The sequence below is a fragment of the Diabrotica virgifera genome, chromosome 4 (assembly GCF_917563875.1).
Source record: "Diabrotica virgifera virgifera chromosome 4, PGI_DIABVI_V3a".
Classification (NCBI taxonomy): Eukaryota; Metazoa; Arthropoda; class Insecta; order Coleoptera; family Chrysomelidae; genus Diabrotica; species Diabrotica virgifera.
In genome coordinates, this window is record NC_065446.1 from 224,826,497 (window position 1) to 224,846,406 (window position 19,910).

The 19,910-nt window shown below is 33.3% G+C and overlaps 1 protein-coding gene across 1 annotated transcript in view; it reads left to right on the top strand.

The window, feature by feature from the left end:
• The window catches only part of LOC126883814 (nephrin-like), a 593,591-nt gene that overhangs the window by 499,011 nt on the left and 74,670 nt on the right, over positions 1–19,910 (top strand). The window contains exon 9 of the mRNA XM_050649484.1: positions 879–1,030. Coding sequence (XP_050505441.1) covers positions 879–1,030 — 152 coding nt within the window. The remainder of the gene's footprint in view (positions 1–878; positions 1,031–19,910) is intronic.

The following is a 19,910-nucleotide window of genomic DNA, read 5'->3' on the forward strand; positions in this document are numbered from 1 at the left end:
TGGAAATCAACTTGTGTGAATAGAACACCGCTGTCCTGCGCGTAGCACCAAAAATTATTGTTAATTTAAAAAATTTCCTGACGCCGTGGTAATTAATCGATTTTAATTTTGAAAATTGCAAATAAAAGGTACAGGACACTTCTATAAGCAAAAAAAAATTAAACTTGCTATCTGCTTTATTTTCAGTCCTGCAACATTTTAAAAAAATTAATTTTTTTTGCCAAAGCTGGATTGCAAAATTTATTTTGCAAAATCTATTAAACCGATCTTAATGAAATTTACAGTGTTGTTTAACTATATTATAAAGTTTTTCTGGGTAAAATATGAAGGTCCTAAGTGTAGCATAAATGGTTGAAAAATGTAAAATGCGAATACTTGTTTTTGTATGGTTTTTTTCGCAATTATTGGTATTTTGCAACAAGGGTGACTATTTTTTAAATCTTTAACCAATTTTATATTGTAGAAAATTTAATTACGCAACTTTTATGTCAGTACAACTTTTCTCAGAAATGAACAGTTTTAAAGTTATAATCAAAAAACCAATAAAAAAATCGAATTTTTCCTTGATATTTTGACATTTTGATTATTTAAACAATGTTCCGGACCATTTTGAGTGGGAGGATAACTTAAATATTATTATTTGATTTATTTTCAAGCAATTTCTGTAAAAAAATTTGAGTCACCTCTCAACGTCCATCTCAAAACAGATGCGCCCTGGACTAATTATAGAATTCCCTCATCTTTCTAACTCCAGCGTCCGCTTGGCTTGCATTTTTTAAAGCCACGGAAGTGTAAAAAGAAAATGGTCGTAATAAAGTTTTTAAATTGTTTTTGATTTATTTTTTCAGCTTTATTTAAATAATACTGATATATTTTAGGACTAAGAGAACAACGACGTTCTACAGAACCAACTGATGGAGCACTTAGAGCATCGACTGGTCCATGGCTGTACATATTGCTAGCTGCAGGGTCAACTTTTATGATAGCAGCAGCCGTAGGAGCAATAATATATGCTATAAGAAAATTTAAGGTAAGTGTAACATCTTTGATAAATCTTTAGTATGTATTAAACAAGAATAAAAAACCGCTGAACGCAGTAGATATGAGTATATATTTGCATTTTGATAGAAAATAAAATTCTAGTATCTGCATCTGTAGATTAGGGAGAGCGAGTCGAGTTCCACAGCACTGAGGCCACAATTGACCAATTGTGCATCCTTTCAGGGTGTTGTCGTCCTTAGCTCATTGTCCATCCTGTATTGTCCAGTAATGTGGACAAATCGCTAGGAGACGTAATCTCCAAGGAACCGCCACCAATGTGCCAAAGATGCCAAATACCTCTCACAGTTAACCATATAATAATAGAATGTCCAGAGTACACTTCAGCGAAAACAATATTCAAGATAACCAACAGCCTGAAAGAAGCACTGGTCACAAAATTCAATGAAGTTCTATCTTTTGTAAATCATTGTAAACTGTATAACAAATTATGATTCATTTTTTTTTCTTTGTAAACTCTAAATAATTTCCATATTTTTGTCATTCTTATATTCTAAAAATGTATCTTTTGCTCTATCTATTTTGTATTATAAATGTACCGCTAATAACCCGAGTGGTTGATGCAAATTAATAAAAATAAAAAAAAAACTTTTAATAATTACAATAGGTTTCTGGCGTCAGAAGAGAAAATATTTATTAATAATTTTTAATATTATGAAAGCATTTTAGGGCGTGAGCAGGCAATCCCGTAAAACGCGGAATCAAACAAAGGTATAAAGAGAATAGCCCGTTAAATATTATATTGTATAAAAGCGCCCACCTTTTATTAATTGCTAATAAAATTTAATATTCAAATATAAAAATTATTTATGCCAGTGTCATGGTTAATAAAAAAATGTTTACGGCATTCCAACTTCCTTTTTGTAAAATGAAAACAGCGAAATCAAGAAGAAAAGTTGTAATTAAACGAGAAAATATCTCAAGATTGTAAAGAAAAAGCACTCTTAAGGAGAATTGTAATCCAAAATGACAATCTGAAGAGAATTTTTATAGATGTTATTCGGAAAAAGCAGCACACTTGAATTCGAACGCGTCTCTGTAGAAGATAATTGAATCGTTAAGAAAACAATCCAGAAGGGGCCTTGCCGTTTATACCACGGGCGTGCTTGAGTTCTGCCCTAAAGTAGATTGAATTTATTAAGCATAACCTGCGACTGGAAATTACCTTCTCCAATTGGTACGATTTTGTTTCCCCAGAAAATAAGAAAATAAGCCTGAATATATTTACTTCTTTGATCTTGTTACATGTAGTTTTATACCTACAATATCATTACAAAACATAAATAAGAACATCCTAAAATACACATGATTCCAAAAGTTAAGCATCGCCCAAAATTTTCAGTAGTAATTGCACAAGAGCTCTAAAATTATTGAATTTTCCCGAGTGACACTTTGACAGTTTTAATTTCACGAGCCGAAGGCGAGTGAAATTATGTCAAAGTGTCACGAGGGCAAATATTCTATATTAATTTTAGAGATCGAGTGCAATTTGTTGCGATTATTTCATGAATAAAACTGTTCAAAACCAAAATTTTATTGTAATTTATTTATGTAAGTACAAATTAATACTGTTAAACACACAGTTGATATAAAATATTTTACGGTTGAATGTCACCACTTTTATAACTTTTAAAACATTAATTGTCATTAATGTCACTGAATGTATTTTTTCGTAGCAACGAAGGGCATCTGACGTAATATACTTGACGACGGGATATTATCAAAAATTATCACCTTAATTTGCATTTCTGTAGCTTTCTATTGGTCAGAATCTCTTATGAATAAAATAATCGCAATTATTAACCATTCTCAGAAGCTATTGTTAAAGATTAATTATTTATAAAAAAAAATATCATGACATTGGCAGATATTTTTTTAAGTGAAAACTTCTTGGGTGACGTTGTGCACTTTTTGGATGGGGAAAAAGCATTCAATTCGCAACCGTCATCGCTTCGCTGAAATAAATTGTGTACATAATTGAATCAGTCATTTTGAAAAGGGGTCTTCTCCACTTTTTTAAATTTTACAGGAGAGATCAAAAACTTTTTATCATTAAGACTATTAGGAAAATAATTGTTTTAAGTATTTTTTGGGTTTAATATTCACTATACAAGCTGATGAATAATTTAAAAATATTTTTTTAGGTTTGAAAAACCTAGAAAGCGCATTTTTTTTTTTAAAGACATGACCCGTTTCAACATGAACAGGTATGAAATGAAAAAAATAGTCATTATAATGTGAATATTGTTTATTACACACATTAAACGGCTAAATACAAGCTGATGAATATTTTAAAAATGTTTTTAAATTTTAAAAGACCTAGAAACCTCAATTTTTTAAAATAGAGATGACCCGTTTTCAAAATGAACAGATTATGTTCATTCTGAAAACGGGTCATCTCAAATGGGTATCTCTAGGAGATGACCCCTTTTCAAACTGAACTGATTTGCGGGGTATGCTGTGCTTATGGTAATAACATTGAAAGTTGACCCGTTTTCATGTGGAATAGATGTCTCTATGTGTATTAAATATAAATTCAACGAAATGTGGAAATGTCAAAAAAGTGGAGATGACCGCTTTTCAAAATGCCCCATTTAATTATTATACACTAACGGACAAGAAATTACATATTTTGAAATTAACGTGTGAAATAAATTTTTTTGTGCAGCCCCAGTGTCGGAATAGGATTTATTTTCCGAATGTAACGTTTTGAAGTATCATATAAATGGTATAATCTGAATTAAATTTAATACGGGCTATATGGTGGACAATATAATTTTTAGATTGAATCTCATCAAGGTAGTATTCACTGTTCTACCGTGATGAAGACCTGCGTCATGGTGCATTAACGCGAATAATTTGTTATCCAATATGGTTGGCAAATGGCAAAACACGATCTTCTAAAATGTTTTTAATGTACATATCAGCTGTCATTCGCCCAATCACCTCCACAAGTTCGGTATCACTTTTCCAAGAAATACCACTCCATAGCACTATGCGGCCACTACCAAAATGAACACTATATATGAGGTTAAATCTAACATAGCGTTCATTATATGGAAGCAACATTTACAAAGCTTCGTCTACAGAAGAGTTGGCGAACAGTATGTCAGTTTTATGTCAGTTAATTATAGACCCATCTCACTGCTGTCGCAAACGTATAAACTATTCATGAGGATTATCAACAACAGGCTAACACACAAATTGGACTCGTATCAACCAGTAGAGCAGGCAGGATTCCGAAAGGGATATAGCACCACTGACCATCTTCTAACAATTAGGACACTAATAGAAAAAGCTAACGAATACCATATAGATCTGCACTTAGCGTTCGTTGACTACGAAAAAGCATTTGACAGCGTGGAAATGTGGGCAATAGAAAAAGTTATAAACAACTGTAGAATAGATTCCAGATACAGAATGCTAATACATAATATATATAAGAAAGCAACAATGACAGTACAATTGGAAGAAACCACAAAACTGATACCAATTAACAGAGGAGTGCGACAGGGAGATGTTATTTCTCCTAAACTATTTACATTAGCACTGGAAGATGTTTTCAAAACAATGGAATGGACAAACATGGGAATAAACATAAATGGAAAGAAACTAAACCACCTAAGATATGCAGACGATGTATTAGTCATAGCATCAAGTTTTGAAGAACTACAAACCATGCTAACCGAACTAGCAGATGAATCCGAACAAATAGGTCTAAAAATGAATTTTGCCAAAACAAAAACAATGAAAAACACACAAGACAATAGAAACGTAATACTAAACGACACCACAATAGAAGCGGTTAATGATTATATATATTTGGGACAGATGATAAAAATAAATAAGGAAAACCAAACAGCGGAGGTAAAAAGAAGGGTCAGATTGGCCTGGGCAGGATGTGGAAAATTAAAATGGGTCCTAAAGAATAAAAAAATACAACAACACTTAAAACAAGAGTGTTTGACCAGTGCATACTCCCAATTCTCACATACGCATGCCAAACATGGACCTTGACCAAGGCAAACATGGATAAAATAATGAAGACACAAAAAGCCATGGAGAGGGCAATGTTAGGAGTAAAATTGACAGACAGAAAGCAAAACAACTGGGTCAGAAATAGAACAAAAGTCAAAGACGCAGGCCAACATATAGCCAGGCTAAAATGGAGCATCGCAGGTCATAACGCTAGACAAACGGACAATAGGTGGAATAGCACGATACAACAATGGAGACCATGGACGGGAAAGAGAGCAAGAGGACGACCCCAGATGAGACGGGGAGACGACATTAAAAAGATATAAGGAACGCACTGGAAACAGAAAGCACTAAACAGAAGCGAATGGAGGAAACTGGGGGAAGCCTATGTTCAAAATTGGACGAATTAAAGGGCAAAAGAAGAAGAAGAAGAAGAAGAAGAAGATGTCAGTTGTAACCTCATACAGAGCGTTAGTTTTGGTGGTGGCGGCATAGTGCTATGGAGCGGTATTAGGTGGAGGTGATTAGGCGAATGCCAACTGATATGTACGTTGAAAACATTTATGAAGGTCATGTTTTGCCATTTAAAATCCATATTGGATATGGCATATTGGTGTTAATGCACGTCTTTATGTCGCTAGCATAGTGAACACTTACCTTGATGAGATTCAATTTAAAAGTTATACTGTCCAGCATAAAGCCCAGATCAGATTTATATCCGATTACAGCATTTATTTGATACTTTAATGTATCGCATTCGGAAAAGAAATCATATTCCTATGATACAGGGGGGCCAAGGATAACAGCACAAAAAATTTCATTCCACATGCATATGCAATGCTTTTGTCCGTGAGTATATTAGATATATACAGGGTGAGTTTTTAGTGCGGGATCGGACGATAATTCCATAATGGTATAGAATATCGAAAAAAGTTATTAAGAAAAAATGTAGGCAATGATATTCTCCAGGCTTGGAAAATATGTCCATTTCTACAGGGTGATCAATAACTGCGTGGTATATCAAACATATAATTTTTTAAATGGAACACCCTATATATTTTTCCATATTTATATTTCTCTCATAATTCTTCTTCATATAATATAGGATTTTGCATTACTATACAGAGTATTTAACAAGTTATGACCATTTTTATTTCGAAATCCCTATGAGATTAACATATAAGAAGTAATTCATAAATAATAATTTATTTTATATAATGAGATAAACAATATACCGTAGTTTTTAAATTATGTTTAATTGAAATCATTGACGAGTATTTGTATACAGGGTGAACTACAAAACCCAATTACGATTTTCTCATTTTTTTAAATGGAACACCCTATATTTTATTTTTTAGAAACATTATATTTATGATACTCTTTCATTTTTATATAGTACAACCCTATACTTAAACTCATTACTTTTCGAGATATTTTTAGCTTTCTTTAAATATCGGGAATACATTCAATTTTTCTAGTAGAAATAAGTCAATATTGAGCGATAATTATACAAAATTATTTTTATTCAATAAATAGCTAACACAAAATATAAACCATAAAAATATGCAGTAAATGTACCAATAAATGTGATATTACGAAATTATCATATTTCCCAATATACAAGAATCGTAAAATTCCTACAAAAAATAGGTCTTGTGTATAATAATATAACAAGAATATTTTTATTTAATTAACAGCTCACACAAAACATAAATCAAAACAATATACAACTGATGTAATAGTTTTTAGATTGTTATATCAACAGTATTCTAAGCCAAGTTTTTAGTAACACATTTCTAATTGCAGATTGTGGCGCGCAGTTATTAATAATATAATTATCATACTATTTTTCCTTACTATGCATCAATAAATCCCTACTTGGTTAACACTCATAGTCAAACTAGGTGATTTATAAATGTTTAAGATGCTATTGTTAGCGATTATGAGATTGGCCCACATTTTTTGACGGTTGAGGTTTTTACACGACGACGGTGCTCCAGTTCTTCCAAAATTGATTTTTTCATCTGGGGCGATATAAAAACCTTGTATACCAGAAGCATCTAACAACGCCTGATGATATGAAAAAAAGAATAGGTGGAGCTTTGAATAATATTGACTTACAAAAATGTTACGAAATGTGGCTCGGCCATTTGAATATCGGTTACAAAATTGCATAGACGTTGAAGGTGCGCATTTTCAACATTTACTTTAGACTTATATCTTTAACATCACAATAATTGATACATTCATTAAACATTGTTAAGGTTTATATACTTTGTTAGTTATTTATTGAATACAAATATTTGTTATTTTATTACACAATACTTATTTGTTAAATTATTTCTACTTATAAAAATTGAATGTATTCCCGGCAAATAAAGAAAACTAAAAATATCCCAGAAACTAATAAGTTTAGGTATAGGAGATACTATATAAACATGAAAGAGTATCATAAATAGAACATTCCTAACAAATAAAATATAGGCTAATCTATGTAAAAAAAATGAGAAAATCGTAATTTTTTTGTAGTTTAAAAGTGCTTATAAAACTGAATGTTTTACTAAACACTTCTTGGCTTAGAATACTGTTGATATAACAATCTGAAAACTGTTACATCAGTTGTATATTGTTTTGATTTATGTTTTGTGTAAGTTATTTATTGAATAAAAATAATCTCGTTATAATATTATATACAAAATAAATTTTTATTTGTATGAATTTTACGATTCTTGTATGTATAATAGGGAAATATGATAATTTCTTAATATCAAATTTATTGGTACATTTACTGCATATTGTTATGGTTTATATTTTGTGTTAGTTATTTATTGAATAAAAATAATTTTGTTTAATTATCGCTCAATACTAACTTATTTCTACTAGAAAAATTGAATGTATTCCCGATATTTGAAGAAAACTAAAAATATCTCGAAAAGTAATGACTTTAAGTATAGGGAATGCTATATAAAAATGAAACAGTATCATAAATATAATGTTTTAAAAAAATAAAATATATTGTGATCCATTTAAAAAACTTGAGAAAATCGTAATTTGGTTTTGTAGTTCACCCTGTATACAAATATTCGTCAATGATTTCAATTAAACTTAATTTAAAAACTACAGTTGTTTATCTATTACATCTATTGTTTATCTAATTACATAAAACAAATTATTATTTATGAATTACTTCTTTATATACATGGAGTTAATCTCATAGAGATTTCGAAATAAAAATGGTCATAACTTGTTAAATACTCTGTATAGTAATGCAAAACCCTATATTATATGAACAAGAATTATGAGAGAAATGTAAATATAAAAAAATATATAGGGTGTCCATTTAAAAAATTATATGTTTGATATACCACGAAGTTATTGATCACCCTGTAGAAATTAGCATATTTTCCGAGCCTGGAGAATATCATTGCCTACATTTTTCCTTAATAACTTTTTTCGATATTCTATACCATTATGGAATTATCGACCGATCCCGCACTAAAAACTCACCCTGTATATATACATATTATATAATGTATATGCGCCCGAATGATAAACATAAAATTATTAATTGTATATCAAAAAATGCTCAACCTCTTAAAACCCACCAGATTGCATTTGGTGGGTTTTAAGAGGTAGAGCAATAAATAATTTTTCAGTTTGTAAGAAGAATTTCAGCACTTCATATGTCGTAAACGAAGCATTTGAAGACATACGTTTATAGAGCAAAATGTCATTATTTTTTCATGCAGAATTACCCCTTAAAGTTTATCATACTTATTTAAAAACACCCAGTATAGCAGTCGATGGCCATTCAAAAATTAAAATAGAGGTGGTTTAAGCTTTGTTTCAAAAGTCGTCTGTTTTTAAAAAGGAAATAATAAATTTATTCCATAATTTTGCATGATACTGATACCTATATCTTTCTCGTTCTAAAATTTTTTAAAATAAAATCTTACAAAATACTTTATTTTAGTATCAATTCAGGCTGTAGGAGCAATAAAGCTTCTTTGTGTTTGACGAAAAAATATCGAACGTGATTTCATTAAATTTTTTGCCCCAGCAAATAAATCTTTGATATAATAAAAATTTTCAAACAATTCATTCGTAAAAATAATCTTATTAAAACTGGATAAATTAGCTCCCGAGTCTTTCATCTTTTCAGAAGCGGTCTTAAGGTTTTTGAAAACAAATCGGCGGTAATATTGATCCTTTCCCGATTTTTCTCTTTCCGAATTTTGCTAAATCGACCTCAAAGAAATTTTTTCTATTAACGAGTTTGATGCTCAAAAATGAAAATTACAGTACTAGACGGATTTTGATTTTAAAACAAATAACTATATTTCTAAAGTAAAAGATGGTTTTGCTTGTTTTCGATTTAGAGAGATGCACAATCCCTGGGCAGCTGTCTCTGCCATTGCAGGCTTCCTCAACAGAGCTAGCGTGCATACCTTTGAAGAAAAAACCAGCTAACCCATATATTTAAGGGAAATTTCAAAGATAAATTGAAATCCCCATTGGGACGCAATCCAGCGACATCTCTTAAACAAATTGAAAAGTCTGAAAAAGCCTGAAAAGTAAATAGTTATTTAAATCTGAAATTTTTCTTGTTGAAAATTATTTCTGGGCAGCCTTAATCTGCGACTTTTACAATTTATAAGACAACAGACGACGAATATAGGAAACAAAAAGGACTCTACGATATGCAGTCACATTCCGTTTTCATTCGTCTAGGAAAACGGCAGAAAGAAACTTCCTAGTACTAAAATCTGAGTGAAGATAGAAAAGTAAAAGATGGTTTTGCTTGTTTTCGATTTAGAGAGATGCACAATCCCTGGGCAGCTGTTTCTGCCATTGCAGGCTTCCTCAACAGAACTAGCGTGCACACCTCTGAAGCGAAAACCAGCTAACCCATCTATTTAAGGGAAATTTCAAAGATAAATTGAAATCCCCATTGGGGCGCTATCCACCGACATCTCTTAAACAAACTGAAAAGTCTGAAAAAGTCTGAAAAGTAAATAGTTATTATTTAATCTGAAATTTTTCTTGTTGAAAATTGTTTCTGGTATATCCTTAATCTGCGACTTTTATAATTTATAAGACAACAGACGACGAATATTCTTCTTCTTCTTGTAGTGCCTATCCGTTTCGGATGTTGACGACCATCATGGCAATCTGCACTTTGCACACTGCTGCTCTGAAAAGATTTGTAGTGGTTGTGTTGAACCACGTTCGTAGATTTTTCAGCCAGGAAATCCTTCGCCTTCCTGGTCCTCGCTTTCCCTCTACTTTTCCCTGCAAGACCAGTTGCAGCAGTCCATATCTCTCACTGTTCCTCATGATGTGACCGAGGTATTCGATTTTGGCTGTTTTTATTTTGATTAACAGCTCTTTTTCTTTTTTCATTCTCAGCAAAACACCCTTATTAGTAATGTGGTCGGTATAAGATATCTTCAGGATTCGACGATAAAGCCACATCTCAAAAGCCTCAATTTTCTTGCAGGTGGCGTCTGTGAGAGTCCACGACTCAACTCCGTACAACAGTATAGGAAATATATAACATCGTAGTAATCTGACTTTTATGGATATCGACAAATCATGACATTTGAACAACTTTGCCATTTTTTAAATGCAGATCTTGCTTTCTCTATCCTACATTTGATTTCTATAGAATGGTCCCAATTTTCATTGACGTTCGTGCCAAGGTAGGTGTACGTTTTTACTCTTTCTATTTGTTGACCATTCACACTGATTCGTCCAAATTGCTGTTCATTCTTAGAGATCATCATACATTTGGTTTTCTTAGTGTTTAGTGAAAGTCCGTATTTCTGACGGACTTCTGCGATTCTGCTCATTAACTCCTGAAGGGCTTCAGAACTGTCAGCGAATACCACAGTGGCGTCTGCGTATCTTATGTTATTGATACATTCTCCGTTAATTCTAATTCCGGCTTCAACATCATCCAATGCTTCTTGAAAGATTTCCTCAGAGTAGATGTTAAACAGCAGTGGGGATAGTATACATCCCTGACGGACCCCACGTTTGATTTTGATATCGTCGGATTCTCCTGCCTCTGTCCGGATAGATGATGTTTGATTCCAGTACAGATTGCTGAAAATCCTTAAATCACAGGTGTTTATTCCAATATTGGTTAATATCTCCATCAGCTTGTCGTGCTTTACTGTATCGAACGCTTTATGGTAATCAATGAAACATGCATAAATATCGCAATTCACGTCTCTACATCGTTGAAATAGCACTTGTATACTAAATAGAGCCTCTCTTGTACCCACTGCATTTCGAAAACCAAACTGTGTTCGGCTGATTTTTTCTTCGCACATTCTATATATCCTTTGATGTATAATTTTTAGAAATAGCTTTAAAATATGGGTCATTAAGCTGATGGTTCGGAAATCACTGCAGGATACGGACTTTGTTTTCTTTGGTAAAGCAACAAACGTCGACTTCAACCATGCTTTTGGTATTACTCCGCTTAAATATATGTCGTTAAATATTTTGGTTAGGCGTTGAGTACCGTCGGTGTCAAATAGTTTTATGAGTTCAGCATATGCATTGTCAGGTCCAGGAGCTTTGCCATCTTTTAGTTGTGATATTGCTCTTTCCACTTCACCTGATGTGATTGGTAAGTGGTCATCACATATGTAGGATGGAGATTGTTCGTATCTAGTATCATCAAAAAGTTCCTGTATGTATTTTGTCCATATGCAGATTTCTTGATTTCTGTCTGTGATGATATTCCCCTGTTGGTCTCGCAATTTGCTAGCTGTGTTGGATTTCTGAAGACCAGCTGCTTATTTCACCTTTTTATGCATGTTAAACGTATCATGTTTTTGCTCTAACGACTCTATCTCTTCACACTGTGATTTTAACCAATTTTCTTTGGCCTTTCTTATTTCAGTTCTTATTTGTGTCTGAATCGTGTTGTACATTATTTTGTTGTTTTTTGATTTTCTTCTTTCTTCCATAAGTTGTAGTATATTGTCGTTCATCCAACTTTTTCTCATCTCTTTCTTTTCTATTAGATGTTCTTCTTTGATGTTGTTAAAGGTTTCGCATATATTTTGGAGTGATTCTTCGGCATTATATGTTTGCTCCATATTAATTAGCTTCTCTGAAAGAATCTGTGCGACTGTCTCTTTTATACGACGAATATAGGAAACAAAAAGGATTCTACTATATGCAGTCACATTCCGTTTTCATTCGTCTAGGAAAAGGGCAAAAAGAAACTTCCTAGTACTAAAATCTGAAGTGAAGATGAAAAAGTAAAAGATGGTTTTGCTTGAAAAATAGTTGTTTTAAAGTCAATAGCATACAAGATATCAATGTAAAACGAATAATGTTTAAAATGTTTTTATTTATTTTTTTGTATTTTGTGGTAGTCAGTGTTATCATCTCTAGTCATTATGTAAGCTTCAGTTTACGTGGGCATGCTCCTAATCAAATTATCAACATTTTGTTGTGGTAGGTTGCTCCATCCTTTAAGAGCAACTTCTACTAGCCGTGTGGTGTTTTCTGAATTATTCAGGCGAGCTCTAATTTTTTTTAAGCATATTCCACAAATACTCTATAGGATTAAGCTCGGGTGAACAAACAGGCCACTCCAAACAAGGGATACCTTCTGCTGCAATGATGTCTGTAGTCACTCTAATGGTATGTAGAGGTCCGTTATCATGCAATAAAATTAAATTTTCTCCTGTTTTACGTCTCCAGAGCCTGACTACAGGTTATCAACATAACTGTGAGCAGTTAAAGTTGATTGGATGAAAATTAAAGGAGTTTGTTTACGGATCACAATTCCTCTCCAGAACATTACACTTCCCCTTGTATATTTGTGAACAGATCTGACAGTTTTCGTTCTTGTTTGTCTTCCTCGGCGTCTAAGTACACGATTTCGTGGGTCATCTGATTTTACACAAATCCTGACTTTTTCTGAAAATAGCACATTTTGTCAATTCCCAATGTTCCAGTTTTGGTGGTGAAGACACCAATTTAGGCGATCAATCTTGTGCTGCCTGGATAACTCGGGAGCCCATAACATAACTTCTTGGTACGAACTCTTCTTCTTATCGTTTCAACTAAAAGAGTTACACCTGTAGCTTCCAAAAGCTGCCTTTGGAGCTGCATGTGAGAAATGGTTGAGTGTCCTCCAGCTCATTGGACAATTAAACGATCGTGATGAGCCGTTATTACTTTTGGCGACTTTCCCTTGCTTTATTTTTGAGCTTTCCTAGCTCCTGTTACCTAGCATAGGTTTTGGACAGAACGCCCTGTATTACGCCTAGCCCTACAGCTATGTCCCTCTGAGAACATTACTTTCTCCACCAGACCAATAATATTTCCTCATTGTAAGTTCTATTCTCCCACATGAGGCATATTTTTGTTTTTGGACGCAAAAGTTAGTTTATTTATTTTCGTTCAATTTGCAACACAAGCAAATAACCTATACCGTACCGAGCTGTACTCTCCGATTGTCTTATCGATTTGTTTATTTTCAATAAAAACCTTTATTCTTCGCAACAATAACAAGTTTTTTCAAAAGAAATAAATATTACTTTGAAATACATGGTGATTCCATAATATAAGTTTGGGTGTGTAGATGTTTTCGATGGTTTGTATAATATTCATTGGTATGTTTCTTGGCATGAAAACAAGCCGGTCTAATTGACACAAATAATTATTTAAAGCGCAAAGAGACATTATAAAAGGTAATTTAAAATAGGAAAATGCATTTATCAATATGGCGAACAAGAATGAGTAAAGTAATCTTTATACAAACTTTTAAACTTTAAAAAAACCAAGTTTTAATTACAAAGTTAAAGCTATTACAAGCTATTGCTGTACCTGGCAATTAAAAGTAATTTATTATAGTAAAACGGTGGACATAGAGAAGCAGGATTAAATTTAATATTGCCCCGAATATCGATTAGTAATAATATTCGTTCTTTTTAAACGAAGTGGTGTTTACGCTCAGTAATGAACGATATTAAAATTAATATACCCCACGGGACACTCGGGAGTATTTGCTATTCAAGGACGCAAACAAACAGGAGAGAGTCTTTCTGATTTGCACTCTTGCGTAAATACCGTCGATTTTCTTGCGTAAATATACAAGAGAAGTCAAAAGCAGAAGAGAAAGATCCATCATAGACTATGTGTTAATGGACAGTCCATCAAGGCAATGTATTAAAGACGTCAGAGTAAAAGGCGGTGCTGAGATATATAGTGAGCACTATCTAGATGTAGCTAAGACCAGCTTTTGAGTACGATGAGAACCAATAACGAAAGATGCATATAGAAGAAGTAAAGCTAATAATACCCCCACTATAGAAGACAGCAAATAAGTTTGAAAACTACGTTAATAAGTACCTAACAGAGCACGCTGAACATGACTTAGACCCGGCTTGGCAAACACTGAAAGAAACACTCCTAAACGGTGGTAAACAAGTATGCGGAATAACAAGAAATAATAAAAGTAAGAAGTGTACAAACTGGTGGAACAATGAACTAAAGCAGAAGAATGTAGCTTTGAATAGTTATGTAAGAAATGAATCCAGAGACATCTACCAAAAATACAAACGGCAGAGAAGAAATTCAAAGATATGATAATAGCAGCTAAACAGAAAAGTTGGGAAGAATTTGGAAACAAGATTGAAGACCACATTAACCAAAAGATATTCTTCAAAATCTTGAAGAACCTAGGAACTGAAAAGACTCCACAAACACCAAAGGAGATAAAGAAGGAGACCTACTGCATGACAATGATCACTTACTAGATAGATGGAAGCAATACTTCAAGGATCTACTGAACCCCAAAGCGATATATACAGCAACCAAGAAGAACCAGAAGCAGTAGAGCAAGATCAAGATCCAGGTGAAATGACTATAGCAAAAGTAAAATAAATTATACAAAAACTTAAGGAAGTAGTTAAAGATAAGACTAGTGGATTTGATAAAATCACAGCGAAAATGCTAAAAAAACATGGGCGACAAGGGCATTGAATTGTTAATAAAAGATGATATTTATGATTTCTGACGATATGACATCTAGATATAAGCCTGAAGTACTTTTCCAAGTGGACCCTTCCCCTCGAGAGGGATGAAACAGAGAAAATATACGGACGAGTCTAAAACCGTAGAAGGGTCGGGCGCAGGAATATTCGGTAGTGGTGGAAATTTCAAGATTTCTATTCCACTAGGAGAATATACATCTGTTTCAGGCAGAGATTTTTGCAATCTTTCAATGTGCAAGCGAAAACAGCTTGAAGGGTTTCAAACTAAGGCAGATTAACATATGCACATTAACACCAAGCAGCCAGTGGGGCTCTCATAAGCCCTAAGGTGAACTCTAGGCTAGTGTGGGAATGTCGATACGAACTCGACAGACTGACGCAACATAACGGTGTTACACTGGTATGGATTCCAGGTCATCGGGGCCTATACGGCAACGAAAGAGCTGATGCACTTGCCAGGAGAGCATCAGCTAGAACATACTTGGGTCCAGAGCTGGCCGTGGGAGTGCCAAGAAGCATCGTCCGCGAACGGAAAAAAGCCTGGATCCGAAGCCAACACAACTCACATTGGGAGGTTGTACCTGGTCAAACACATGGCAATCGGACATACATGTGCTAGTAAAACTAAATTATTGCTGAAAATATGCCGGAATCAGCTGAGGGTCATAACAGGTTTACTTACTGGGCATGCGCTAATTAAGGGACACCTGCATACCATGGGACTGTTTCATGTAAACTTGAGCTGCAGACTCTGTAGCAGAGAACTTAAACAGTCAACCATATGTTGCATAACTGCAAGGCATTAGATCACAGGCGGTAAACACTTTTTGAAGACAACGAAGTGACTCAAAATATATTGTTGTGATCTGTGCTTTTGAATCTAATGATGTTCTCATATGTAATTTATCTTAATTAATTAATCAATAATTATCTCATTAATCAAACAGATCAAATACCAATATAGTGTCAATCTCAGGGCTAAATTATAATATTAATTACTTACTTTCGTGGCTTCAAAGTATTTCTCAGTGGATTCCTAATCGGGATAGATAAAAGAGAGTAAAATAATACACAAATACGGATTTCAATTAGAAATTATAAAAATCGTTTATTTTATCTAAATGGCAATATTTGCTTAATATTTCTTATATCTTATCTTTCTATCTTTACTTAATACAACAGTTACAAAAATGGGAATCTTATTTCTTTTTGTCTCCAAATTTGTTTTATTTATAATGAACTATTATGATTTATCAGTAACAAATTGATTGAGGTTTGATGAAATTTTTATAGTGATTGTGTAGCTCAATTTTCAATGTGTTATTTAATACACAAACCATACATTCATGTCATAAAAAAATAGACTGACCTTTACTGATGATTTGACAATGTCTTCACACAAAACACGTTTCCTATTGGCTTGGGTTGCGATCCAAAGACTCGTCCCAGTCTTCCAGTGATGCCTCTGCTCCTTTGAAAACTAAGCCTCGTACAGCCCTCGTTCCTGCCTTCTCCTGATGCCGTGTTCTACCTTTTTCGAACACTTCCACTAAACCGGGATACCCTAGACTCAATGAGTTATATACTATCTCGACTCGGTCTATCACTCGTTCTACGATATCTTACTTTTTATTTTTTTAAAGACAAAACTAACCAACCTGGCGTTTCACTTTTTTGTCACTCTTCTCGAAGACTGGACTTCGCCTCTCGATCCCTCAAAACATTCTGACTCTCATTGCTCATTCATTCTCCTACTTCCAAAATACCCCTTCCAGCATTCAAAAATCAACCAATCCCAAACAACTTTCAATTATCCGCATTTACCAACACAAACTGTCCTTTTTCTAAATATCTTAATGGATTTCAAGAAAAAATAATATTCCCCATTTCAATTTTACTTTCCACATTAACCCTCTTTACAAATTTAATAACCTATTATCTTATTTGCTAGAATATGAATTATCGGTGGTTATTCACACCTTTCCACGAACACTTTCTTTTTAAACATCACTCTAATTGTTTACTTGAGTCGTATTGTTCCTGGGGTTCGTAAACACTTCTCCGAAACACTTTCTTAAAAACTACCTATACATAATTTGTTTTATACAGGGTGTTCCAAATTTACATGCCCGCGGTCGAGAAAAACGAAAACGTTTATTTTTATTTGAATTTTAAATATAACTATAGACTTTTATTTCTTATATCAAATAGGAATATAACAATAGATATGGCACCCACCCACTAGACCTGTATAAGCTAGTACAGACTTCCAGAATTCTGGAATGGGTTTCATTAAGGAATGAAAGATGTACAATAAGCCAAGTGACCGTTTCGTAATAGACGCCTTCCGAAAAAAATGTTTTAATTACAAAGTTAAAGCTACTACAAGCTATTGCTGTACCTGGCAATTAAAAGTAATTTATTATAGTAAAACGGTGGACATAGAAAAGCCGGATTAAATTTAATATTGTCCCGAATATCGATTAGTAATAATATTCGTTCTTTTTAAACGTAGCGGTGTTTACGCTCAGTAATGAACCCTATTAAAATTAATATACCCCACGGGACACTCGGGAGTATTTGCTATTCAAGGACGCAAGCAAACAGGAGAGAGTCTTTCTGATTTGCCGTCTTGCGTAAATACCATCGATTTTCTTGATTGAGGTAGTCTGCCTGCTGAAGTGATTCGATGAGAGTTCAGGACTTCGTGTCAGAACAGCAGCAGAGCCCAGGCAGCGGGATTTGTATCATTGGGCCTTGTTAAACAGCGGCGTAAGACTAATTTCTTAATAAGAGGTGCCACATGTTTGCTACTCCTACAAATAATAACTTATTCATTTATTTATTTATTGGACGAGGACAGGGCTCCTGTAAGGGTTACTGGCGCCTGTGTGCAAAAAATTATTTTGGCGCCCCTTAAGGCTTTTTTGGATCACGTTTTTTATTTATTTTTTGAAGGTAGGTAGGTGCTTGAAATAAACCAAAAAACAACTTTAGAAGTCATATTTATAGTCAGGGTAATACAAAAAAAAATCCAAAATATTCAGAAAAGCAAAACCTACATTTTTTACTGCTTGAGATTTTTGGTATAACTAATAATTTGTAAGTTATTTGGAAAAAAAAGGATTTTTTTAAGATTAAAAAAATTTTACTTTAAAATCAATTTTTTTCCAAAATGAGCACATTAAATCAATGAAATTTACAGATCATATTATAAACAATCTACAGGGTGTCCAGAAACTTTCCCGACAAACCGAAGATTCTTCAGATAATTTTAAGACAATTTAACCCAATTCACCTAGTCCGAAAATGGAGCTAGATGAAGGGAGCTAGAGCTCTTTGAAGATGGCGTCTTGGAATTAGTTTTTCTTAAATATCTCCAGAACGCTTATATTTCGAAAAACGAAAACTGGTGCTCTTATTTAGTTTCCAGAGATAAATCGACTCCTTCAATTACGAATTTCTAGTACCGGTAATAGGCGCTCGTTTTGGGTAGGGCAACGGTTATTTTATCGCATAACTTATTTGTCTTTAACTTCTAAGCATTTCTGACACTGGATTATTAAATTGTAAGGTATTCTAGTTCTAAAAGGTATTCTTGCTTTAAGTCGGTAGGATTCACCGTTTCCTAGAAAAATCGATTTGAAAATCTTTCGTTTTTTGAATTGGAAAAAAGTTTGAAAAATTTTTTCAAAAAAACACGGTGTATTTTACCGACTTAAAGCAAGAGTATCTTTTAGTACTAGAATACCTCATAATTTAATCAACAAGTGTCAAAAATGCTTAAAAATTAAAGACAAAAAAGTTATGCGATAAAATAACCATTGACCTACGCAAAACGGACGCATGTGACCGGTACTAGAATTTCGCAATTGAGGAAATCGATTTATCTCTGAAAGACAAATAAGTGTACCAGTTTTCGTTTTTCTAAATAGTTTTTTTTGAAAATTTTTTTTCAAATTCAGCCAACGAAAAATTTTTAAATCGATTTTTCTAGAAAACGGTGCATCTGACCGACTAAATCAAGAGTACCTTTTAGTGCTAAAATACCTCACAATTTAATAATCCAGTGTCAGAAATGCTTAGAAGTTAAAGACAAAAAAGTTGTGCAATAAAACAACCGTTTCCCTACCCAAAACGGGCGCCTATGACTGGTACTAGAAATTCGTAATTATGGAATCTATTTATCTCTGGAAATTAAATAAGCGTACCAGTTTTCCTTTTTCTAAATAGAACCGTTCTGGAGATATCTAAGAACAATTAATTCCAAGACGCCATCTTCAAAGAGCTCTAGCTCCCTTAGGAAGCATATTCGGACTATGTGAATTGGATTAAATTGTCTTGAAATTATCCGAAGAATCTCCGGTATTTGTTTGTCGGGAGAGTTTTTGGACACCCTGTATATATAGTACATAAAGTAAATGGTAAAGCTGTAACGATTAATTTCATTTGGAATGCTAATTAGGGGGTGATTTTTACGATTTTTTTTTCCAAAAAAAGGTTGCTTGTTCTTGTTGCTAGTAACTTTTTTAAAAATCAAAAATTAAACTTTTTTTAAACACTTTAAAGAAGTTGTAATGGGTTGTCCCCGAAAAGTACTTAATTTTTTGGCTATTTCACGTTGAAATATTCAATTTGGAATTTGACGAATATGAACCTACCTTTCATTAGCTACAACTCTGCTTCTACTTGGTTGCAGACCATATATAAATTATTTTTTTCACTTTTTTGTAAGCTATATTTTTGATAAGAGTATTTTTTCGATAGAATAATTAATTTTTGAGTTATTTGCGAAAAACCGTCTAAAGACGGGTTTTTTTGTCGAAAAATGAACATATTCACTCG